Source organism: Branchiostoma belcheri, unplaced genomic scaffold, assembly GCF_001625305.1.
Source record: "Branchiostoma belcheri isolate BF01 breed outbred unplaced genomic scaffold, Haploidv18h27 scaffold15, whole genome shotgun sequence".
Lineage (NCBI taxonomy): Eukaryota > Metazoa > Chordata > Leptocardii > Amphioxiformes > Branchiostomatidae > Branchiostoma > Branchiostoma belcheri.
This window is the reverse complement of record NW_017802935.1, coordinates 1,999,516-2,024,380: the sequence shown is the minus strand read 5'-3', so window position 1 is coordinate 2,024,380 and position 24,865 is coordinate 1,999,516. Positions and strand designations below refer to the sequence as shown.

The following is a 24,865-nucleotide window of genomic DNA, read 5'->3' as shown; positions in this document are numbered from 1 at the left end:
AAACGTCCTTTTTTGTTCCGGACAATAATGCGACGATAAAAGGACAACCTTGACGGCATATCTTTAGAATTGTAACGACGCCCCGATCCCTGTCTGTACTCTCATCTCGCCTTACCTGTCCTATCATTACCTGTTCCACCTGCCCACCTGCGCGCACCTGATCTTATCTCTTGTTTGTTATTGTTGCAGGAGAGTTGGTATCGGAAGAAGCGCATCTTCAAAGTGCGAGTAAAGTGCAAGTTTGGCCGGACCGGTAAACCTGTCCTCGTCTCTAAACTTCGCCCGCCTTTATGTACAGACCTCCCTTTTCAACAGTAGCGACTTTGTAAGTGGTGTGCGTTAAAAACTATAATTCCCGGTCGCCTTCTGTCCTATTGTGATCGAGATTATCTGCAGATCTCTGGAGGGATTTTTCTGACCTACAACTACACGCTTCGCGGCTTAGGATGTCGTGTCGGGAGACGACCGACGAGACTTTGATGTTCCTGTGCGGAGGTGAGCCTGGGTCAATTGGTTTCCATGTCGCCGATCGGATGGATTACATTCGCCCCGAGGTGGGAATCAAACTTGGGATCACAAGAAATGAGATCCCCCGTACAGCAGACGCGCACGGCCAGGCCGTGCCCTGCTTATAGCCCAGAGACGGTCTCACAAATCCTCGTCGCCGGGCTCAGAAAGCGAAAACAAAGCCTTGGCTTTCTTAAACAAACAAGCTAGCAGTCTGAAACGCCCTGTAATTGTTTACACATAGCCTAGATGCCGTGTAAGCCACAGTACGACGTGTAAAGGCCTGACGACTGTCACTAGACGTTATCTACCCACCATCCGTGCCCGGGGAACGATTAACAAACTGTTTAGTCAACAACCAAGCGGGGCAGGGAAACCCGCCAGCACGGCTCAGCCAAGGTGAGCTGAGGAGGGAGAATCTGTGGGTTCTGTTGCTCGGGAAGGACATCAAGCGTTGTGGTTTCTATTTCTGGAGCTTGGAAGAGAATCGGAAGCATAAATGTCTATTGACGAGGGTAGAGTCTGCTAGTGTCTACACATCACTGACAAGACTGTTTCTCTCGCATCTCTCTCCCCCCACCAGTACAGTTCAACTTTTCCATTTTTTCTGGCAGGAGCTGGCGGGGAGGCCCTGACCGGGTGCCAGCGGCAGCCGTGGGCCGTGTCCGGCGCCGCGGGGGCCCGTAGACGCGGGAACACCTGCACGCCTCCCCCTGCCCAGTCCGCTTCCCGCCTGCGCCACTATTTATATGGAAAGCGACGGGCAGAGGCGAGACGAATCCTACTTTGTCATGACAATCGGGCCAGCCCAAAGAGAACCCCATGCATGATCCTGCGCGAATTCAAATGTTCTTATTACGCCCAATTTGGCCTCTGTTGAAAATAAAAAGTGCGCCGCAAGATCAGAGTCAAACCTTGAGTAGATAATAGAGCTTAGAGAACGTCACTCCCAGAGCAGAGCTCACAGGGCAAGAATAGACGGAACACCGCGGCATTCTGCGCCGGTAGCGCCCGTGGCGGTGCGGAACAGCGCTGCCAATATCTGCCACCAAATTACGCCACTGTAATAGCCCACAGAAGAAAGGGCCCTGCGACCCTTACCTAATCACGGGGCTTGTCACACGGCTGTCTTCTAACCAGAAAGACGACTCAACCCGTCAGGGCAAACCGGCACGGTCTCGTCATACCTTCGGCTCACTAGGTCTGGTCTAGCCGATACCGTCCGTGTGACATATCGGTGGTCTAGTCGGTAGTTCTCTTCAGTACTTAGCGAGATATTCCAGTATCGCGCAAGTCGACTATAAACCATGCTGAGTTATCACAACAGATAGAGTACAGGCTCGGGCGAAGTGATTACATAGAAGTGCACTTGGGGCTAAATATTAAATAGGAAGTGGCTCAACAAAAAGGTACAAAACCGCGCTCGAGGCGCGACGGCCCCAGCCTGAGTCAGTCGTCCTCCGCCCGTCCCTGTCATGTCACAGCGCACAGGGAACCGGACAGAACTCCGGCGTGTTACGGGCACGGTGTGCGTCTCTGAACACGCCGTATTGAAATAACCCAATAAGAAAAGCTTGTTTTGTGCGCAGAGTGGATAGATAAAGCTATCAGACCCCGTGTTATAACGATACTAGCAGACAGACTGGGACGGAAGATTCACTCACCACCACCCGGGCGAACCCACGCTGACGTCCGCCGTCTGAGACCAAATGACGAACAGGAGCAAGACCGACACCTGGCACCGTACCGTATCCATGACGCGATCGGGAGTACTTCCAATGGGATGCCGAAAAACCTGCTCGGTCGACACGGTAGCTCACTCACTCGCGCCCGGCTGCGGTCAAACCTCCGATAATAGCGCCACTCAAGAATGCCTCCAAAAGTTAAAGCAGCGAAAATGAGGGAGGCCCCCCGCAGGCCTCGGGATTGGCTGTCCCGCGGGAGGACTGGCCAATCAGAAGGGAGGGTTTCCCCGCCACGGGGCATCTACAAATCGGTAAGCATGTCGTGTCAATCACGGCTGCCACCCAGGCTCAGTTCGGCCTTTAAATCGATACCAACCCTCGCTCATGCAGACTTCCCATCCACCACAACCCCCGCGCCTTTCCTCCCGTTCAAGTGGAAACACACAAACAGAGACCACAACAGCGACCCCCGTCCGAGCCGCCGGCGCGCTGGGGACGGGATTAGCCTCTAAAACCTTTCCAAATATTACAGTCGATTGCGGATAATCCTTACAAAAACCACAAACGACGAGCCCCCCGTGTGTGCGATACTTTACAGCCTATAGAACCAGTTCATAGCAGCTCCATAAACCATGTACGAGTTGATGTGCGGCCCATAAAGATGGTATCGGGGTGAGAGTTTTGCACAAGAATCTGACGGCCCGTCGGAACTGTCCCGCCCTCAGGACGGCCCTTTATGTTGTCCCGTCTTGTACCTAGTTCACACCTGTCTGAGAAGGTCTCCGTTCGCACCTCTTCCATTCAGGTGAGTTTGTCCGATAGCACCGCGTCGTTGCGCTGGAGTCATCGGGCCTGGGTCCTTTGTTGGTCCGTCTGCGGCCTTGCATGAGAATGGAGCCGTTCACACCAGCCCGGTTTTGCATAGCACTCTTATCATCACAAATCAAGCCATAAAACAGTTGTCAGCCTGGCTCTAAGTGGGGACAATTGTCGACGTCTCAACACAAATGCAAGTAGTCATAAAATCTAGTCAAATCTCACTGGAAAGTCGATTTACAGCCAATTAACACATAATTGTACTATTACTGAAAAGGGTACATATCATTTCTTTGAAATTACGTTTTTTAGCGTAATTATGACAATGACACGTAAGTTGTTTTATAGACCGTTTTTTCCTCAACCCATTTCTCCAACGTCAAAGTTTGACTTTTGAGACTACTTTTTTTCGGTGAAAGCCAACTTGGGTTTCTGTCTGTTTTGAGTGAAGATTGTTGAGTATCAGTTGTGAAGAAGTCACATGCACGTTGTTCAGACTACTGTATGTAAAGTTGGGTGGTCTTTGTTTCCACACCACAACCGTCACTAATACGAACCCCTCACAGCTCCCGGGTTTACCCGAACTGTCCCGATAGCGATCTCCCAGCCCAGGCCACTGTTGATGATTCGCGCTGTTTGGGTGTTTATATCACACACAATGCGTACTTCAGCCCTCTGTTTATGTTTAATTACATATTTATAAGAACCCTGTTTCGCCAAGTCCCCGGTGACTACAGTTCTATTGAATGGGTCTGAATTAGTTTGTTTGGTGGACTTTTCAACTCCTTTTCCCCGGGCCCATGGTTATTGTGGCGGGAAGAATGGGATGGGGACAGATTAGAACGGATCATTTCTCCGGTAAAATGCCGGGTAGCAGCCCGCCAGGGTCCCCGCGTAGCCAGGCGTTATTATCGGGGTGAGACCGCTGCAGTGTGCTGTATTGGACGGCCATTTCTCCCGCAGAGATCGGCACATTTCACATTCCGTCCCGCCACCCTGCTGGTCACAGGACCGTAAAAGTTTTTTTAAGGTTTATGTCCAACTATCAACGGTCACCTCGCTATGATACTTCGATCCTTGATAGGACAGAGCAAGGGCATTGTATAATGTCCTTGGACAGAGGAAATGGATAGTTATAGTCAAGTTCTGTGGAAAGGTAGTTCCTTATTGAAAAAATACTAGTACATGGCCCATGCCGTAATCTTCAAGCAGATGCATGGCTTCGTCCTGTTCCCAAGCGTCTTTTCCAGCGTTCTTCAGGCTTTCAAAGTGCCCAAACAGCTTGAAGCCGCACGTCTGCTTGGAGATTAGTATTGAGAAACGGCGTTGTTATGGTATCCAAAAATGCAATCCTCTTACAGCGCATAATCCGCTGTGATATTGATGTAACTAACAGGCGATCACAGCAATAGACTTATCCAATTTCTTTTGACATTTTTGATGTTACAATTTTTATTTAGTTTTGGGTTTGGAGGGGAATTTATGGTTATTACAAGGTTTACATGGCATTTCCTATTTGGTGATCTTCGGTAAAATTCGGCGATCTTCGTGGTGGTGACGTGAGGTCTCGGCTCCGATCGGGACAAATCGTGTGGCTGATGACAGGGCGATTACATTTATATTGGCCTAGGTGGACATGATATAGATTGTGGATGCTTGATAGAAGTACGTGGAATATTTCTGTACTTGTCTCAGGTAATACATGTGCTGTAAAGGATTTGTTTTGAATTGGCAAAAGGTAATTCTCCATATCACTCCCACACTTGTCGTCAGGTCAGGTGATTAACTTTAATCTGGGACTACTTGACTCCAGGCGGTCCTTCCCTACCTGTGAGACAGGACGATCAGGCGTTAGACAGAGTTACAAGTCTGACTGTCTGTTTCTGTTTGTTTAAATCTTTGTGTATTCATGAGAAGTTCAGATCGGCCAGCAGGTCACTTTTGTACCTGTTTCAACCTTCTAGAAGTTCTGTTCAGGACATGTAACGTTACGTACAGACGGGAGCACCTGTGATGACTCAAACATGATTAGAAGACATGGAGACGATCTGTAAGACCAGACATAATTGACTTTAATTGTTCTCAATTTTCGCGCTCACTTGAGTGGAAATTCAAATTGAAAATAACAATTTGTCACAGGTACGTTTCTACCTACCGTCGGCGAACTTTGAACAAGGTGAAAAAAGAGAGCTGGTATACCTATGACAAAAACTCATTCTAATAAAACTTACAATTGTTTCCGATGTTATTGTCTTTCAACTTGCAGTGTTATTGTCTTCAAACCAAGACTACAAGTTGATCACACCTTGCTGGCTCTTTAACACCCGCAGAATCTCAAATATGTTCTGTACGTCGCCAGATGAAATGAATCAGACACTTTGACCCTGTTCATACCAGACTTATATTTAGCGGTTTCAACCGGTTTTTCAAAAACCGGTTTTTATTTAACCTGGTGTGAACGCAAATTAACCGGTTTTTTAGGGGTTTAAATCCGATTTTGAAAAACCACCTCGGGAGGTGGTTTTTGAGGGGTTTTTGTGGGGTTTTTCCACCAAAAAACCTGGTCTGAACGCTAAGGGTTTATTGAACCGGTTTTTTGCGTCATAATTCCGGGGTCACGGGGTCAGCATCCTGGCCGTGTGCGACCTGCAAGCTTTTTTGAGCGCGTTGTTTTGACCAACTTGAGTTGGTTTCCACTGTTTTTCCACGGTTTTTCTTCATTTTGCGATGGAATCAGCAAACGCAACCTGGTCGGCGAACGGGACGCTCCTGATACTTAGGTTGAAGAGCAGGAGTCGCCAAATTCGAAAAAGCTAGGGGGGGGCGAGGGCTCTACCGAAACAAAAATGTTGGAGGAGGCTGATTTCTTGAAGATAAAGGATCAGTGCCGCACTAAGGTAAAAAAAAACTAGAAGACGGCATACAAGCAAGAAGGCCAAGGAAAACAATCAGAAGAGCGAGAGGAACGGTTATTCAAACTGCAGTCATGGCCGATTAATTGGATATTCACCGGACAGGATTTTTACAAAACCGGTTATCAAAAGTCTGGTATGAACGCTAAGGGTTTTAGCCGGGTTTTTGAACAACCGGTTGAAACCGCTAAATATAAGTCTGGTATGAACAGGGTCTTTGATGTGGTTTGTCCGCCCCCCTCCCCTAACCACTTCACAGAACAGCCGCACGTGTGACGTCACAGGACAGGTATCTGACGTGACGTGACGTGAGGATGGGTGACGTCCTGTGTGCGGGGTGCGGCCGGGTTGGGACGCGTTATGTCGTCTGTGAGTCGGGCACAGTGAAAGCCTAAAAACACGCTGAAAATACCCCCAAAACCCAAACCTCTGCTTGGAGAGTATCATCCCAGCGCTGAGAGTAACTCACACATGTATACAAGACGAAGAAAAAGCATAGGTCGCATAAAATTGAGTGAATAACACATAAATTCAAAGTCTACTGTGTAGTCAAGTTGTTGTTCCATGATGATGTTGTTACAGTTGTACGACAAGACAAGTCTACATCTGAAGCTAAATATTCCACTGGCTCGAGAAGTGACCTCATATTCCGGACCAACCATCAACATCCGGGACCTCCTGCCGAGAAAATTAGCCCCATCTTTTCTTCTGACATGTACACAAACTAAATAGTTGTCACACAGGTGGGAGGATGACAACCCGGCACTATTGTTATATTACATGGACATAGGAACATAGAGGTATGACAGAGGTAATATGAAAGAAATGGTACAAATGGCAGAGTGGGAAAGACACATGAAAATAGGAAAGAAAAATACATGTATATTTCTCTTGTTTGACAACCAACTCAAGTCCAAGTAGAACTTTCATGCAAGTAGTATCAAAAGGCCAGTTTCACAAAAGAACGAACAAACAACAAAAACAAGTGAAAATAGTGACTGTTAATAAACGTCAAAGCTTGAAGAAAAAGAGTTATGAAAGTCCTCTGATGTCAGTTTAATATGCCCCTGGTATTTCTGGGTTTCGCTCTCTGAAAACAAACTGAGAAAGTTTTCCACGGAATGTTATTTTCCCGGTAATTGACAGACATCCGTCTGTTTTGTAAATAATAAAACTATTTTTGACCTGTCCGATGCCATCGCTTCTCTCGTGTGGACTAGATAGGATGTCATCCCGGCTTTTGTGTTATTTATAAGAATGTGCAGAAAAATGGGGTCAGCTGAGGGAGAGGCGGAGCTGTGATGTCCATCAGGAGTAGACAACAACAATAGGAGCGACGTTCATTTGTCTTGTCTTACCTGTGACAAAACACAGGTGCCCATCAAGTTATGTGCACTGTCCTGAGCAATGGGACCTCACATACTAGCTGAGAGGGAAAACTGTTTAAAGGACGGGGTCCTATGTTCAACAGTGATAAAAAAATCTATAGTACTAGTAACTTTAGTTTGAGACATACTTTCAAAGAACATCGTAACGTTATATCTTCGTATGTCGGAAAGTGATCCCGTTTTGCCGTAGGCATCGCGGAAACGGGTCATTGGAGGACAAGCTATTAAAGATCATTAGTCATGTTTTCTTCCGTACTGTGATGATTCATATAACATGAAGTAAGCTGAATGGTAGTAGTATATGATCACACGACACGCTGCTCATGTTATGCTTTTGTTTTTCGAGTTTTTACGAAAAATTTCAGAAATGTTCTCATATTGCGAAAAATTGAGCTTTCATCAGTGGTTGAACTTTCTTCATGAAGTTTCTGTCAGGTTCGCTGGGGGCGCTGTAGCACGGGAACAAATGGGATTCTCGACCCAAGGATAGAAGTACACTGCAACTGTTGACATGCAAGCTGACAGAAAAATTGTTCGTATCTCAAATGAAACGGAGAGGCGAATAATGGCATGCAGTGCGAGTACAATACTCTGCCCACTCAAGTAAAATACATATGTACTAAGCATTCTACGTTTTGTATTGCGAAAAAAAAGCGACTGAGCAAAATGCAACAACAACAGTAGACACTTTGACAGAAATTTTGACATTCCAACCAAGCCTCCAACAGACAAGAGGAAACACTTGTGAACCTCAGGAATGACGAGCCGACAGGTAAAATCCCAGGCTCTAGAAGATAAATGACCGTCTCTGATCTGGGACGTCCGCAATTATATACTACATTGTCATTCCTGTCTGTGGGCAGGACAACCCGGAAGTCTTACAGCATTCCACCAACTGTTGGGCCCTGACATCCCAGAATAGGATCAATGTCTAACAATGGAATGTCGAGGATGGGAATTTTCTTTATGTAATGACAGACCTTCAAGGTATGGAAAATTCGTGAGATAGCGTATTATTTGAACTCTATGTATCAGTAACATGTTACGACTTTCTATCTGTCTGTGAAATTGCTTTGATTATTTTCTATCAAAGCTCCCATTTAAAGCTGTTAAATCTATAAAGGCTGCACTTAATATGACAAATTCCCATTCGCATTTGTACGTATCATACTTAATATGATTTAGGCTCAGAAACATTATCAAATTCCAGTCGACAGAACATTATAATACATTGTATCAATCTCATCCCGTGTGATTGAGCACACTGACAGTCATCTTCGGCGACGAAGGAATACATTGTATCAATCTTTGTCCTTGATAATAATTGTATTAATGCTGAGAATTTTGATAATGCCGAGAATCACTCAATCTCTCACCATGGAGGTATATATCTCTGTTATAGCTCCATGATCTCGTAAAATATTACAACATTTGAAATTGAACATAACTTCAGGAATGCCTTCATATCTTCCGCCTTTTTTATCACCGACATCTGCGGGATAGAACAGGTGTTAATTTACGCTTTAAGGTTTTATAGCCGCAAGTCACGGGTTAATAATGGCAGAGCACACGTCCCAGGGGTCATTATTACAAGGTCATGGATGTGACCTTCACATAACAGAGGGTGTTATTAGAATTCCTATCTGGTTGTAGGTGGTTATTGCCTCACCAGGTGTTGATAGGCATCATAGATTCATTAACTAGTTTCTGTTACCTTGGATATAATTAACGTAGTCTTTGATACCTGGAGTCCTATATAGCGGTGTGATTCATATATAGTAGTCTGCTTCATTCGGTTTGCGGTTTAAAAGTTAAAATCGTAAAACTTTTGCTGGAAAATAGGAATCCAGAAACTTGCAATTGCGGTAGGAATTAGACCAAGCTGCCAGACCGTCGCAAAGGTTAGAGTCAGCAAATTTAAACTCACACGGCAATAACTTATTGATAAATTCGCCTGAATGCTAATGAAGTCGTAGCGTCAAATTGACAATTAACCATGACACAAAAGCTACCTTTGTGATTTTGTGGTGATGAAGGCAGCTGACTTCCTGTAGAGTTCGGGAGGTTACAACCCTTGACATGCACACGCAGTTGTGTGGAAAACTCATCACACTTACATCTCACACTGTTGGATTGAACGTTCCACACAAAGACTCACCTTTGTGTGGGAGTGTCAGGTGTAATGAGGCAATTTACTGCGGCGCTATTTCGGTAACAAAAGGGAACAGTGTTGGTACGAACGGCCTGGGGTATGCAGCACGCACAGCACTAACTAACCAGGCGGGGAATGTTAAACCTGTCCCCCGGCATGGGCGACAGAGGGACCTTTCTGAACAAAACGTCGTGACACACTCACAAAACAAACACTGACACTCAAACTTGTACCTCAACCAATACTATAGGAAGTTATTATTTGGCTATACACTATGTGGATATATCTCATGTGGAAGTCATAATAAGTGGTTAACCAGTGGAACAGTTTGCGGAGAGACGACCAACCTCACGAAAAAAAAGGGTAATAAATAAGAGATAACCTTTGATCTGACAGATATGCTGGTTTGTGTTATATTTCATACCCTTGAGTTGTGTATAAAGGTGACTTTTAGATACTGATCTGGGATATGGACCATTGCCCGTAGGGTACGCGTGATTCTGAAGTTATCAGAAGAGAAATGTGTCTGATAATTTGACTCAGATATCCCTGAAGTTATCATGATGTAAAGTGTAAACATAGCTGCCACCATTCACCAAAAATTCCAAACGTATTGCAGTAGCTTTAATTTTATTTGCCTACAGTCCTAGGCATAGATAAGTCCAAGAACAAGTAGAGAAATACCATTATACGTGAATAATATGGAGATTAATAGGGATACAGTGTACGCTGCAGTGACGTGATTAAACTGCAGGTGGCGCTGTTGTCTATGTGTGCTTGGTTGCCCCGAAATGAGGACAGAATAACCATGGAAAATTACAAGACGGTAACTAAGAGGAAAATGACATAACAGCCTGTTAGATTGTAAGTATTTTACCTTTAAGTGTGTGTCTTATTAGTTCTATTATTAGATTACAACAGTTTCTATTTTGGAGGCACCTCGGCATGCAAGACTCTTACCCAACAAAGGTGGACGGAAATTCTATTATCCAGCATAATCCAGGTTTCACCCTGGAAAATTGTCTGGTGGGTGGGGAAAGAGACAGACAGAGATAGACAGACGGACAGACAGACAGAGACAGACAGAGAGACAGAAAGAGATGGGCACATGCAGAGAGAAAGAGACAGAAAGACAGAAAATGATACCTCTAAGTTCAGAAGCGTCTGGGAAGAGTAAAAATTGGCAATAGACAGATAACATGCCAGGTGAGTAGGTCCGCTAAACTTGAAAGGTTCGGATTTTGGGGTGACAAATTGTACTCCTATAAGTCGGCATGTTATTTGTCTATTTTTGTCATTTTCTACTCTTTCCAGCCGTTTCTGAAGCCTGGCGCCGGCAGAGGCTAAGAGAAGGACACAGTCACACAGGCCTCTGAAAAGTGTCGAGGTCACCCTGTGGCAGTTTGAAACAGACTATATTTCAAGCCATGGAAGTACACGGATACACCGATGAAATTCCTGTCATAGTTTCTCGGTGATACGGTATAAAGAAGGATTAGTTCTGGACAATTAAACCTACACCTGTCAAGGCCGCACCCAGTGTTTATGGAATTAACGTGAAATTGAGGATATCACAAATCTTAGTCATTGGACAAGGCCAACAGTTTAAAACATGACTTTGGTTGTTATAGGTAAGATGGAAGAATATTCTAATTGTTGTTCATTAAAATATGACTTTTGAACTTTCTAAACTTTTGAGGATCAGATGGTAGTCATCACGACTTTGTTGTGACACAATTTGTTGCCCAGCCTGAAGGAATAAGGACATTTGCTGAACATGATCTCTTTTGTCTCGGCTGAATTGTTGGCGGGAATTTCAATGACGATATTGGGAGGATCTAGGATATCAAACATGTCGCCTGTGGCGAGTCTTGTGTCTGTCCTTCGACACAGCACCTGGGTCTTAGCTATAACCCCGTTGACGTCATAACTGGGCTTTGTTTTAATCCAACAATTGCTTATATAGGATAAGGCGACACCATAGACAATGCATTCAACTAGAAAGATGTGATAAGCCTTTGGTTATCATCAAATGTGTGAGCCGACATGGTGTTATTACTTTGTGGACGCCGCGTCTTCACTAGCAACGAAGACTTTTGCGTGGATTTAAAGGAATAATATTCCATTTACTTTATATTCCATTTACTGTAGATGACAAAGATAATGGACTATGAAACTGCCAGTAACAATAGTGAAGTTACAATGTATGCACTTTGCAAATGAGCTGCTAGGTGTCGTTGTGATACCGCAAATAGCTCAGGCAACTTTGGAGATGACTTTGGAAGAGTCCAGTTTATCAAAGACTTAACTTTAATAAAGTGTTACAGAATACCATTGGATTATATTCATTAAGTAAACATTTTAACATCAGGTGTTATGTGTTAGTTTAACCAATCTGATAACGCCCTTTCGTTCCAATTTATGTGCCAGGACCCCCTTCACTACCATTGGTACGTTCCATCCCAACATGGCGGACACAACAGAACTTCGCACCGCCCACCGGTTCGATGTGGACCGTTTACACGCCCATCTCCTCAAATACGTGCCCGGTTTTCCTCAGCAAAAGGAACAACTAGTCGTCAGGCAGTTCAGGTAGAAATTTCAGCTTCCTACGCCCTTGTGTTGTGGAGAAACTTTACCGAGAAACCCTAGAACTGTATCGGACGACACTTTGGAGACGTATTTACAGTAGTGTGGAAAACTGCAGAAAAGTTTCTTTTTAAGGGAATTGCTATGCATTGCATTGTCTTTTATTACGAGGTGGATTGGAGGCGTATGTAGCCCTTTTATATATCTCACTACAGATGTTGCCTTAGTTGAGGAATAGTTTGTTACACATACTTTGTCACACACTGTTAGGGTCAGGTGAACTAAGGGTGAACTTTGTACTGAGGGACACCAGCTTTATTAACCTCTTGTCAATCTTATGAATGCTGTTTGCCAAAGTCTCTTGTGCAAAAGTACTTTTTCCTGTGCCCTATAAAAACTGCTAAGTTGCTCCAAATACCTCACAATGGATTTTCTTTCATTTCTTATGTATCATAATCAGATGATCAATTATCTTTTCTCCAATTTGATCTTTGTCGTTCATTTTTCTTCAGTTTTGGCCAGTCCAATCCAACATTCTACCTGCAGAAGGGACAGACAGAATATGTCATGAGGAAAAAACCACCAGGACGCCTCCTGAAGGGGGCACACATGGTACAGTCCATTTAGTGTATTTTATAGACTTTATTAGGTGTCATAAGATCTTTAATTTAAACGTGGCAGATGATAGCAAGCCTGGGTACTGTCCTGGTACCCAGGACACTGGTTCAAGTTCGCTACCCACCAACCAGTTGTCAGGTCCGGTAGTGACTATCAGAGCAGATCTACATGTACTAGTAATTACCAGGATGGTACCCAGGCTAGCATAATGATAGCCTGGTAACAGCTGAAAATGAAATTCTTGGCATTGCTACCAACATAAATGAAAACAAATGTATCTACAAATATCTCGACTTGTTTTAAGGTAGTCTTTCTTCTGTTGAAGGATGTTTGAAGTAAAATCCAAAATTGATGATATTCATGGCTCTGTTTATGTATCTGTTCATAGGAATTGAACAGTTTGCTTCCTCTAAACATGTCATTTTGAAAACTATATGTCTCTTTATCAATGTCTGCTGTTCTGTCCTGACATTTGCTTGTACAACTGTGTTCAGGTTGAGAGAGAGTACAGAATCATTGAGGCCCTCCACTCGGTGGGTTTCCCTGTGCCCTGCCCCATCCTCTTCTGTTCGGACACAAACGTCATTGGTACAGAGTTCTACATCATGGAGTATGTCAGGGTTAGTACATCTTACCTTTATTTTCATACATATTACACAGTCATAGATATATAATTTTCCACTAATACTAGCATACCAAATTTGTAGTTTTTCAGTGCAGCTGCATTAAGATTTAATGCAGCAAAAAAATCACTGCAGTTGTACATTTTGTAGTAGCCTAGGAGCAACTTAGCCACATTACAGTGCAGTCCTTCATTGCACTGCTAGAGCCCGCTTTTGATCCATGCACTTCACATTCATATCTTAGGGAAGAGTTTTCCGAGACGTGTCGTTAAGTGAGTTACCTGCTGAGGAGAGAACAGCGGTGTACAATGCCATGGCAGAGACACTGGCTCAACTCCACTCTGTGGACTGGAGAAAACTCCAGCTACAGGACTTTGGGAAGGAGGGAAACTACTGCAAGAGACAGGTAAGAAGACTGTCATGTTAAGGCTAGACAGACTAAATATCATGGAGGGCAGATGTAACTGAAATCTCAAATCACAAAAAATAAAACATGTTTTGTTACTTTTGTTACACGTGAGATATTTACAAGTTGTTTTAACAATTAGTCACACATTTTGTAGCCTGTTGTTTTAAATCTTCTGCATTTGCTAGTAAAAACAGTTGTTGACTTTTACAAATTGAAATCCATGCCTTCCAGCTGTCTACATGGACCAGACAGTACCATGCAGCAGCTACTGGTGACATCCCGGCAATGAACCAGCTCATCCAGTGGTTAAACCAGAACCTTCCTGCAGAGGACACTAAAACTACCATCGTACACGGTGACTACAAACTGGACAACATGGTCTTCCACCCCACTCAGGTAAGGCTCACTTTCCAGGGCTCAAAATATTACCTGCATATGCAGGATAGTGCAGGTAAAATTGGCACTGTGCAGGTACTGTATTTCTGATGTCTACTTGCACCTAACCTGCACTGGTCCATGTACTGGGTATTATGTTGGTGGTTGTATATATGATATACAGATAATGCAAAGGGTTTCCGTAATTTTTTAGCAGTGAAACTTGTTGTATGTGTTTCCCCCAGCCTCGAGTGATTGCAGTGCTGGACTGGGAACTGTGTACCCTGGGAGACCCCCTGACAGACTTGGCCTATCTCTGTCAGCCTTACAACTGGCCTGAAGATCTACCTCTTATGAACATGGCACAGCCTTCAGCAAATGGTAGGAACTTCCCTTCATTCTTAGATACAGAAGTAATTATCAACCACTACGAAAACATGAAATCCTAGACTTAGACTTATGAAACTTGCTCTCTCTGTTCCACACCAGTTGACCCCATAGCCACAGTGGCAGGCATCCCCAGTCAGGACCAGTTTTTACAGAGGTACTGCAGCGCTAGGGGGCTCCCTTCCCGACCTGACAACTGGGAGTTTTACCTGGCTCTGTCCTTCTTCAAGGCAGCCTCCATTTGCCAGGTATGTTTGTGTAGGCCACACAAAATGGACTACTTGTATGTGGAGGACTTCTGCATATGCATTCATTTTTACATGTTTTTAAGAGACATTTTTGTGTGACTTTGGTGTGTCAGCCTCCAATGAAAAATATTCAACATTTGATCATCAAATGTACCTACAATTGTTGTATGGTCAGGATATAGTATCATAAGAGATCTGTAATAGTGTAATAAATCCAGACCCTGATTGTCCTGGAGATGAGCAGTCCTGTAGTGACAGTGCCTGTTCCACACACCAGGGTGTGTATGCCCGGGCCTTACAGGGAAATGCCAGCTCTGCTATGGCACATCAAGTCGGTGTTCTTGTTGAACCTCGGGCTAAAACTGGACTTAACATTGCACTGAGGTCAGTTGTATCAATGATTACATGTACGTTTTGCCACACTAATTAATTTCCTTGTGTAATGGATTTTTAGCCCAAGATTTCCAGTCTCTGAGTTTGCATGTTCCAAATTGAAGATACAGATAGACTTTCTTCTCAGGCTAGATTTTTGTTTCACTGTTCTACGACACTGTAATAAGCACCATTATCAAAAATGTAAGAGACATGGAAATAAATTTGTGTGGCATACCTGCACAACATAGTTTGTTTTACTCCATGCTGCCTTGAACTGTAATCTCCAAAACTGGTTAGCTCTGTTCTGTGTTGTGTTGTTCTTATAATGTTTTGGTAGAAGAAATTTGACAAACAATATCTACACAACCACTTGTTATTCAAGGTTTCAAGGGGCTTTGGACTTAAGACAAACTCAATTGTGCATTTATATTATCTTACTAATGTACTAGTATGTAGGACACCTTTCAGTGCACATTATACAAAATGTATGCCCTATGGTTGTAGAGTATCTAACTGAATAAAAAACTCTTTGTAGCGATTTTAAGAATGGACAGAAAACTTGACTACAACAACTTGCAAATCATTCACATATAGGGGGGCCTGCAAGCCCTTTTGCGTAGAGTGTATTCGGCGTTTTAATTCTACGTAATGCATTGTAGCCACATGGAATTTATCGTAAAGCGTAATCGAGAGGTTTCCAAATTCAGCGTAGAGCATTGTCGGGACCCCCCCCCCTCCCTTGCAGGGCCTCATAGCTTGTCCTAATAAAAGCAGGTTGCAGTTCTTAGGCAGACAGAAAGGGGGCGTTTGACTACCAGCTCAACCACTGGTCAAAGGTTAGCTTGGGATAAAGTTTACCGTGTCATAGGTCAATGCCCTATGTAGATGACATTGTATTCTTGCTGTCTAAAGTCCAAACTGGGTGTGAAACGCTAGTCTAACCTGTGTAAGGACAGCAGTGCTTCAGGTCAGTATTTTAGTCAGTCTCATCAAACCAAATGCAAAAGTAAGTTGTGCAGAGATTCTCTGATTTCAGTTAATCAAATTATGTAAAATGGCTGTCAAGTGATCCAAACATAGTTTTGGAAACAATATACATTTTGTAGGTACATGTATGTATAGGAAAGGGATCAATGCAAGAAGTTTTGCTGTGGTTTTGCCTTTAATTGCTGCAGTAATTGTAATTTTAAGTGTCCTCTATACATCTTGCAAAGTGTACACTGAAAGGTGCCCTACATGTATGTCAAGATTTTATGCCTGTTGCAAGTCCCCTCTTTTCCCCATCCCATTCCAGGGCGTGTATAAGAGAGCTTTGCAGGGTAACGCTAGTGCAGCACAGGCTGAAGTATTCGGACATATAGTGGAGCCATTGGCTGGTGCAGGAGTCAAAGTTATAGAACGGTGAGGACTCCAGTCCATTTTTGCTTCAATACCAAGAAGAGTGTTTCTTCAAGAATAGACCAAAAGGGCCCTTGGATTGGAAATGGGTTGAAAAGAGGCGGAACTGCAACTGAAGTATGACGGAAAATAGGTTTTGCATGAATAATGTAAAAAAAAATTAATACAAATCAGACGAACTTGCTTTAACTTTCAAAGAGTTGACTTTGATTATGTTACACTTATGTATACTTTCATGTAGATTCCTATCCTTTCTTCAGTGCTCTCTGGTCTTATAACCCTTTATAATTATATTGACTGTAAATAAATGATAATGATAGCAATGAAAATAGATGAAAGACCACCTGTTAATGTAACCCTCCTGAATCATTGAATGTCTGGTTGTGTGTGCTGCACCCATCAGGAAGATGTCAGTCTCAGCCCAGGCAGGCTCCCTGCTCCAGCCTTCACCTAAAGGCCTGGAGCTCAGGAACAGGGTCAGGGCCTTCCTGGAGCAACATGTGGCACCTGCGTTTAAGGTAGGTACATGTACATGTGTGACTTCATGTAGCAGTAAAGTAATTGCTGTTGTAGCAGTAGAATTATTTATCATAGCATTAGAATCTTGAAAGATAGATTCAGTTAGGTATAAATTACGAATACAATGTACTTAATATTAACTTTTGAAAGTCTCCCTTTATCTTCTTCTCTCTTCTTATGCTCTCTCTCTCTCTCTCTCTGTTGCCCTCTTTCTGTCTTTTTGTGTAACACACAGAGCAGAAAACAGGCAAAGATTTAACAGTTGTTTTATTTTCTGTCAGACTTTGCAAGAACAAGTTGACAAGGATAGATGGGCCGCCCCTCCCATTGTGGATGAAATACGGGTAAGTTCTTCAGACTTCCTTATGAATAGTCAGCCTCACACCATAATTGGTTACTGGATGTTACCGTAAGTCAGGTTTTTCAGATTGGAAATGTGTATAATTTTGCAGGCTAAAGCGAAAGCTGCTGGTCTGTGGAACCTGTTCTTACCGGATGTGAGCGGACTCAGCCAGTTGGACTATGCCTTCATAGCGGAGGAGACAGGCAGATACATGCCACTGGGACCAGAAGCCTTCAACTGCCAGGCCCCAGGTTGGACATCCTTGTTTACTTGTTTATTGTTGTTGTGTAGGCCAAAGCCAAGGTGGAAGGGTTGTGGAACTTGTTCTTGCCGTCGGTAAGCGGGCTGAGCCAGTTGGATTATGCGTATGTGGCAGAAGAAATGGGACGGTTTCACAAAATAGGGTCTGCGGCTTTCAATTGCAGTGCACCAGGTTGGTGGGACTCATGGGGATTCATTGAATAAAACAAGCAAGAAAACTAATTCCACTCTTTTATTGAAATCCTAAGCCAGTAAAGAAGCAGAATATGATCCTTACTTTTCAAAATGTTTGAAATGAGAACCTGACTTTACACTTTGCAGTAGATTATCTAATTCAGTAAAATAGAATATGAAAGTTGAGTACTACTCATTGCTGTTGTTTATGTCCCCAGATACAGGCAACATGGAGACTATCCACCTGTACGGCTCCCCTCAGCAGAAGAAGACGTGGTTAGAACCACTGCTGGAAGGGAAGATTAAGTCCTGCTTCGCCATGACAGGTCAGATCATCCACATAGTCACGGTTGAATACTGAAGGATTCAGGGGGAAATTTGCCCTGTAACCTAAAACCAGACCAGAAACCATCAAACTCAAAGGGCACTATTTTTCACCCGCTGTTCCAAATCAAGTCAATAGATGGCACTTTTGATACATGTCTAAAGACCTTCCTGCTCAAGAAATTCACTGACTTTAATCCAGACTTGTTTCATGGAGCGAGAATTGAAAGCCATCAATAACGTTAAGCAACTTATCCAACTTATTATATTATATAAGTCCAAATTTGTTGTTACAGATACTACCATGGTTCAGTTTTGTGGAGAAGTTTAGTTCTAAAATCTTAACTATTTTGTACATTACAGAGCCTGATGTGGCCTCCAGTGATGCTACCAACATGCAGTGTAGCATTGTGAGGGAAGGGAATGAGTATGTGATCAATGGGAAGAAGTGGTGGACCAGTGGGGCAGGCCATCCTCTCTGTAAGGTGGCTGTACTCATGGGCAGGACAGGGGACAGCAAAATGCCAAGGTAGGCCTTTATTTGCTTTTTTCTACATCATCTTTACTCTCAGTAACAGACAGAGCAGTGGCAGTGTGCTAATGACATGTCTTCTCTAATGGTAACAGCTTTTTTGTACGGAGTTTGATTCCTTGTTAGATCTGTAAAAACAGTTGGATATGATTCCAGTAATGGAATTGTTTTCTTGATCATGACATTCTTAGACATTCCATTCTGGCTGACCATAAATTTTTAGGTCCTGCTATAAAAATGATGAATGTAGGAAAAGCTATGTACATGTATATGCTGCGATACTACTTAGCATTAATTTTGATGTACCCTTCTGTGATGTAATGTTTATATGGGTTTGTATCGTGTTCTCCAGACACAGACAGCACAGTATGATCCTGGTGCCCATGGATGCGCCGGGAGTGAAGATTGTCCGTGCGCTGACGGTGTTCGGGTACGATGACGCCCCTCATGGTCACTGTGAGGTCCACTTCACCAACGTCCGCGTTCCTGTCTCCAACATGCTGCTGGGAGAGGGGAGGGGGTTTGAGATCGCCCAGGTATGTACGGATCAAAAGTACATAGCTATATTACCGTATAACATGTATACAATTGATTGCCATGATGTCATGCCCAGCAAGTGGTAGGAAAAAAGCAGGTGGTTTTTTGCTTATCAATAATTTGCATATGTCTTCAAATGATTTGTATGTGATGATGTATATTATGTAACTAATAACTTTGATTGCTCATATGCTGCAATTTCACATTTTACATCATGCCAGCTTATTTCTTGACAGATATGTGAAATCATCACTATGAGACATTTTGTGGTACTTTCACAAAAGAGTAGAAACACATGTGTAACACTTAACTGAATTGGATGGTTCAACTTAAGAATATAGGTCGACTGTGTTTCTGTAACTTCTTCATCAAGTACAGTATTTCTCAAAGCCAGCCAAATTTTCAGGTCTATATATTTAAGACTGTGCTTATGGATACTTGGTATGTTTAGATACAGTTTCATTTGAATTATGGAAGGAAGACTATACAGTGTACCAAACTGCTAGATAATTTATTACTGTAATATAAAGGAAGGACCAAAGTTCAAGCCAAAGACTAATTTGAACAAAGTAAATTTAACTGTCTCATTTCTGTGTACTTACACATAATAGACTTCATGTGGCTGAAAGTTAGAAATTTACGTATGAACCTTACTCACAGGACAATGTGAAATGAACTTTTGAGTTATCATATGAAGGTTTAATGGGTATCAGATGGTGACAAATTTGTAAATTTATGTATGGGTATGAGTTAGAAGGGCTTGATCATGGGTAGGTGATAAATTATTGTTGTTGGCCTTGGACCATGTAGGCAAAAGGTATCAGCTCAACATATAAATTTATGATGGGTGCAGTGGCAGTGCACATGTAACTGTCATTATGTTACCTTTTTGAAACATTGCTCAGGTGCATTGGTTGTTTGGGGCACATTGATATAGATAAAGTTCTTCATTGCATCAGATCTTCATAGATATACATATATGACCTCTACAAAGCATGCAATTCTTCCAGGAGTCCTTTTCACAAGTCAAAAACAAAACATGCACACAAGTCTTGTAAAAGATACAAGACTTGTTATTGCTGTATGCATGTTTTGTTTTTGATTGCTGGAAGAAGTGCAATGTACATCAATATTATAATAGCAATGAAAACAAACAAACACACATATGGCCCTACAGGGAAGACTGGGCCCGGGACGGATCCACCATTGCATGCGGCTGATCGGTATGGCAGAGAAGGCGCTGGAAGCAATGTGTGAGAGGGCTGCCAAGAGAAGGCCCTTCGGTAAGAGGATCATTGAACAGGTGCGTAATGTAATGACTTGATCTGATGTTGATGTAACCACTATTGTTTGCTGCTGTCCCTTGGCCACACTTGGCTCTAGTGGATCCCTCTCCACCGAATCTCTGTCCCATTACTGGCTGGCTCAACTGTTGGCTTTCATTACCAAGTTATTTTCTACCAGTCCGTATTGTCTTATCTGATTATGTCCAACCCACAGTCACTTGAGATATATCCGTAGACCTTAAGGCCTTAGTTTTTATATGTGTTAAACACTTGCTTGTGCTTTCACACCAGAATGGAAAATAGCCCTTGTTTTATGTGCCCAGAAATCCATGTTGACAAACTCCTAGTTCTGTTCTGTGTCTCCTGCAAAGGATGAAGCTATTGCAGGGAATCTTACCTGATATCCTATATGTAATGAGAAGAAAAGCACATGACTGTTTCCCTTTCCCTGTCTGTATGTATCCTACAGGAGGTTGTACAGCATGACATTGCTGAGGCCCGCATGGCGATAGAGCAGGCCAGGCTTTTGGTGCTGAAGGCTGCTCACATGATCGACACTGTGGGCACCAAGAAGGCTCGCAAGGAAGTAAGCACTCTGTGTGTGTGTGTTTGTCTGGGTGTGTCAATGTCTGTTTGTGCATGATGTGTGTGTGTGTGTGTGTGTGTGTGTGTGTGTGTGTGTGTGTGGTGTGTCTAGATCTGTGTGTAAGTTTGTGTATTGCAAACAGTGTGAATTTCTGAAATCCAAACTGGGATGCACAAGTACACATGTGTGTACAGGTGAGTTAGGAGAGAGGGAAAAAATGTTATCATCAGAGTGAAGTGAAATCTACCTCTTACCTGTCTCTTTCATTCTTGTCTACTCAGTCAACTTTTGACCTCATTTTGGAGTTAAGAAATAAATCATTGTCTTCAGAAATGGAAACAACAAAGATATAGGATGCAGATGGGGACCCCATATAAACTTGAAGTTGACACTACTTAGTACTTAAGTCAAAGAGGATCAGAATCACAGAGGTGGTTTATGAAAGTCAAGTCCAGAAGCCACCCTCTGATCTTACTGCTATATTTAGCATGCAAGCTAATCTCTATTGAAGTATCACTGTCACAAGTATGCTCCAATGTGGTTCTGTTTTGAACAGCCCTACTCCTAGGTCACAAGGTGGGGTGAGTCTGGGCTATTAGGATTCAAATAGAACTGTCAGCCAATTCTGGGGTCATGACACAATGAATCTGCCATACCAGATTAAGGATGGATTGTGTCCTAATCTCTGGGATCTGTTCTAGACCTACTTAAAGGAATGGGCTACAAAAAGTTAACGGGATTCAAGGTCCAGACATCACATTATAACATATAATAATGAGCATACATTGGGAAAAATAACCTGTTTACATCAAGGAGTGGCTTTACAACACCTAACCATTCACACCCAATGATTCTGTGTGAGGCTGTGAAGTGTCAGGTGTAAGAAGGGGAGGCAAAGTCCACATCAAAGTGCACTGTTAGAAGCTGGTGTCCTGAGTGAGGAGTTAAAGCTGTCAGCTGCACCTGATCTGTTGTGTCAACTTCTAATTCACACAGACACTAGCTGGCTAAAGGGGAAATCTAATTAACTTTGTTGCTTGCATTTCAACTTGTTTGAAGGGTACTAGTAACTCTGTACATGTATTCTGATATGCTTTTTCTTGCCATCACGTTTCTACTTAAAGATATGTTTCCCTTTATCCTTAACTAAGTCCCCAATGTCTTTTCAAATCTGAAGGGACCTGATTGTTACATGTAGAAGACAGGTACATTGTATACCCTTTATCTTTTAGGGTTGGTTTGCAATATGTGAATACTTGCACTTCAGCCTTTGGTTGCTGAGATAGCATCTGGTCATCCACATGTGATAAAGAGGGCAAGTGTGAGAAAATAGATAATTTTGTAGCATTAAGAAGTGTTACTTTTAGCCTGTCCTCTACTGCTTCTTCTGTTTTAAATAAAATAGCTCACGTGGCGTCGCTATTCCCCAAAAGATTATAAATAAGTCACACATTTGCACCACAGTAGGGCTCTGCACTCCCCATGTCCATGTCTAAGCTTGTCCCTCGATCAATTCCTCAAATGTTCAGAAAGACTGGGCCAAGTGAATCTGCAATCATAACCACATTTTCCCAGCAGTCCCCCAGCCATGCTCAAAGCTGCGGTGAGTGGTCTTGCTGTGAGAACAGCTGATGTTGCACTTCAGTTTGTCTAACATTTGAACCTGCACGTGGGAGTTGTTTCGAGGGAGGCTGTGGACATGTAATTTAATTCTTGATAAGGATGACTCTCCTATATGAACTTATAGGCTGTGTACATCATTTCATATCGGGCATGACTTTACTTGCCCACAACATCTTGGTAAGTCCTCAGTTACCTTCCTCAGAGCCTGAGTGAACTTGACTACTGGTACTTCTTTCTGCAAGTTGCAACCCAAAACATGACTAAGTCTACATATACCCCCCCACTACAGTTATTGTAATCAGACAAAGGGTCAGATTTCAAAAAACTGGTGCTGTTGATGGTCCAGAAAATTAATATCATGATAACCCTTCACATGACTGTACCTCTAGCAGAGAAGGTACCTGTCTTTTTGCCAGTTTCTGTCAAAAAGAGTTCAGTCAATGTTCAACTTCAAACCCTGCCTGTGACGTTTATACAGGTGTTGGTTTGCAAACAGAATAACACATTTGTCACTTAATGACATTTCTTTGTCAGCTTGCCCTATGTTGAAATAAAAACTCGGGTGGCCAAAAATGTGAGGGAATTAATACACTGCTGAGATCCTGCTATGGAGTCTACCACTTGCTGTCCTCAAATTACCTCAGGTTAGCTGGATCTTCTCAACTCTTCTTTTGTTGCTTCCATAAACAAGGTTGGTTGGTTAGTTGGTTGGTTGGTTAAGTAGTTAGTGAACAGGTTAGGTCACCAATTATGTTTTAGTTTTCATTCTGTTTTCATGGAAAGAAGAGACCAGATTCAGGCCAAGACCGTCAAGCAGAATGTTTCTTTAGATCTTTTTTCCATTTTTCCATTTTCCAAAATACCGATACGTCACGTCACTACCTCAATCAACTTCTTCCCAATCCACGATCGACTTGCTTTAAGTTAGTGAATTCCAGCATCAAATTGAGGGAACTATTCATTATACCTATTGTAATGCTCTACTGATATCTTAAATTCAATTTCCTTTCTTGTTTTTTCCAGATTGCCATGATCAAAATCATCGCTCCCAGAATGGCAGTGCGAGTTATCGACCGTGCCATCCAGGTCCATGGGGGTGGAGGGGTGAGTCAGGATTTTTTCCTGGCGGGAATGTACGCGGGCGCTCGTTCCATTCAGATCGCCGACGGCCCTGACGAGGTGCACCTGACCGCTGTGGCAAAAATGGAGATCTTGGATCAGCTGAAAAAGGCCAAGATGTGAGCTCTATCTGAGAGGTCACAGAGTTTAGGAGAGAAGCAAGCCAAGCTGTAAAATCCCAATAATTTCCTATTGTTGTATCAACTATTACAGTATTTTGAGCCAATTGTAAAGCTTAATACTAGGCTTGAGTAGTAACTAAATGCAATATACATGTGTTATAGTTTATATCAAGAATCATCATCATCTGGTCAAGGTTTTCTTGTCCAATACACTATCAATGTCAGGAAGAGAGCAAAAATTGTTGAATTTCTTGCAAAAAGCTATGGCATTCACAAATTTTATTAGGCTGTAAAATTGACAGATTGGGTGCTATTGTTCAATGATTGGCTATAGTCATCAATAATGACAATGATGATAGGTAATTCAATGTTATCTCATTTAACCAACTTGGAGTGGGAAATTGTTGCCTTGAATTATAGCACATTCTGTATTTCAAATGCATTGTGAGGAAAGCTTTACATTACATAGAGCAAATATATTTGTCATTTAATGACGTTTCGTTTGTTTCTCTGATACAAGAAAGAAGCTTAAAATCAGGTGGATCAAACTAATCCTTCAGTTTAAAGGGATATTAATGATCTGTAACATCTTCACAGGTAGAGAAGGGGATCATCTATAAATGGATATTTGTAATGCAGGTATATCTGATATACATGTTCATGCGCATACAATTTATAAATATGTATAGATTTGTACAAATTCTTCAAACAAAATCATGTACTGAATAAAACTGCCGCACGTACATCACATACGCTATGAGCTGTTTTGTACACACACAGGGGCAGCTATGTAGTACTTTTATTGAGACTACTGCCGATTGTTGTGGAACATGTTATGTAACCTAATGAGACACGGCACGCCAAACGTTTAAGTGGTGGATCTGGGTTTCATTATGGTTTGACCTCATGTTTACACTATAGTAAAGATCTTACGTAAGAGTTAAATTGCACTGACCT

The 24,865-nt window shown here is 42.7% G+C and overlaps 2 protein-coding genes across 5 annotated transcripts in view; one reads left to right on the top strand and one right to left on the bottom strand.

Annotated features, from left to right (window-relative positions):
- The window catches only part of LOC109465267 (protein Wnt-3a-like), a 31,820-nt gene extending 29,436 nt beyond the window's left edge, over window positions 1-2,384 (bottom strand). For both annotated transcript variants that reach the window (XM_019762441.1, XM_019762442.1), the window contains exon 1: window positions 2,172-2,384. In XM_019762441.1, coding sequence (XP_019618000.1) covers window positions 2,172-2,263 — 92 coding nt within the window. In that variant the 5' untranslated portion in view covers window positions 2,264-2,384. The remainder of the gene's footprint in view (window positions 1-2,171) is intronic.
- LOC109465252 (acyl-CoA dehydrogenase family member 11-like) overlaps window positions 1-24,656 on the top strand; it is a 38,141-nt gene extending 13,485 nt beyond the window's left edge. The window contains exons 2-18 of one of the 3 annotated variants that reach the window (XM_019762423.1): window positions 11,891-12,052; window positions 12,562-12,661; window positions 13,162-13,287; window positions 13,535-13,696; window positions 13,931-14,095; window positions 14,320-14,455; window positions 14,564-14,709; window positions 16,379-16,485; window positions 16,886-17,000; window positions 17,283-17,345; window positions 17,454-17,595; window positions 17,998-18,105; window positions 18,467-18,632; window positions 18,988-19,171; window positions 20,350-20,475; window positions 20,928-21,044; window positions 23,691-24,656. In XM_019762423.1, coding sequence (XP_019617982.1) covers window positions 11,928-12,052; window positions 12,562-12,661; window positions 13,162-13,287; window positions 13,535-13,696; window positions 13,931-14,095; window positions 14,320-14,455; window positions 14,564-14,709; window positions 16,379-16,485; window positions 16,886-17,000; window positions 17,283-17,345; window positions 17,454-17,595; window positions 17,998-18,105; window positions 18,467-18,632; window positions 18,988-19,171; window positions 20,350-20,475; window positions 20,928-21,044; window positions 23,691-23,909 — 2,307 coding nt within the window. In that variant the 5' untranslated portion in view covers window positions 11,891-11,927 and the 3' untranslated portion in view covers window positions 23,910-24,656. Of the gene's footprint in view, window positions 1-11,890; window positions 12,053-12,561; window positions 12,662-13,161; window positions 13,288-13,534; window positions 13,697-13,930; window positions 14,096-14,319; window positions 14,456-14,563; window positions 14,710-14,986; window positions 15,094-16,378; window positions 16,486-16,885; window positions 17,001-17,282; window positions 17,346-17,453; window positions 17,596-17,635; window positions 17,778-17,997; window positions 18,106-18,466; window positions 18,633-18,987; window positions 19,172-20,349; window positions 20,476-20,927; window positions 21,045-23,690 lie in introns of those variants that run through there. The other 2 variants (XM_019762424.1, XM_019762425.1) reach the window with 2 other exon arrangements.
- The last annotated feature ends 209 nt before the right edge of the window (window positions 24,657-24,865 follow it).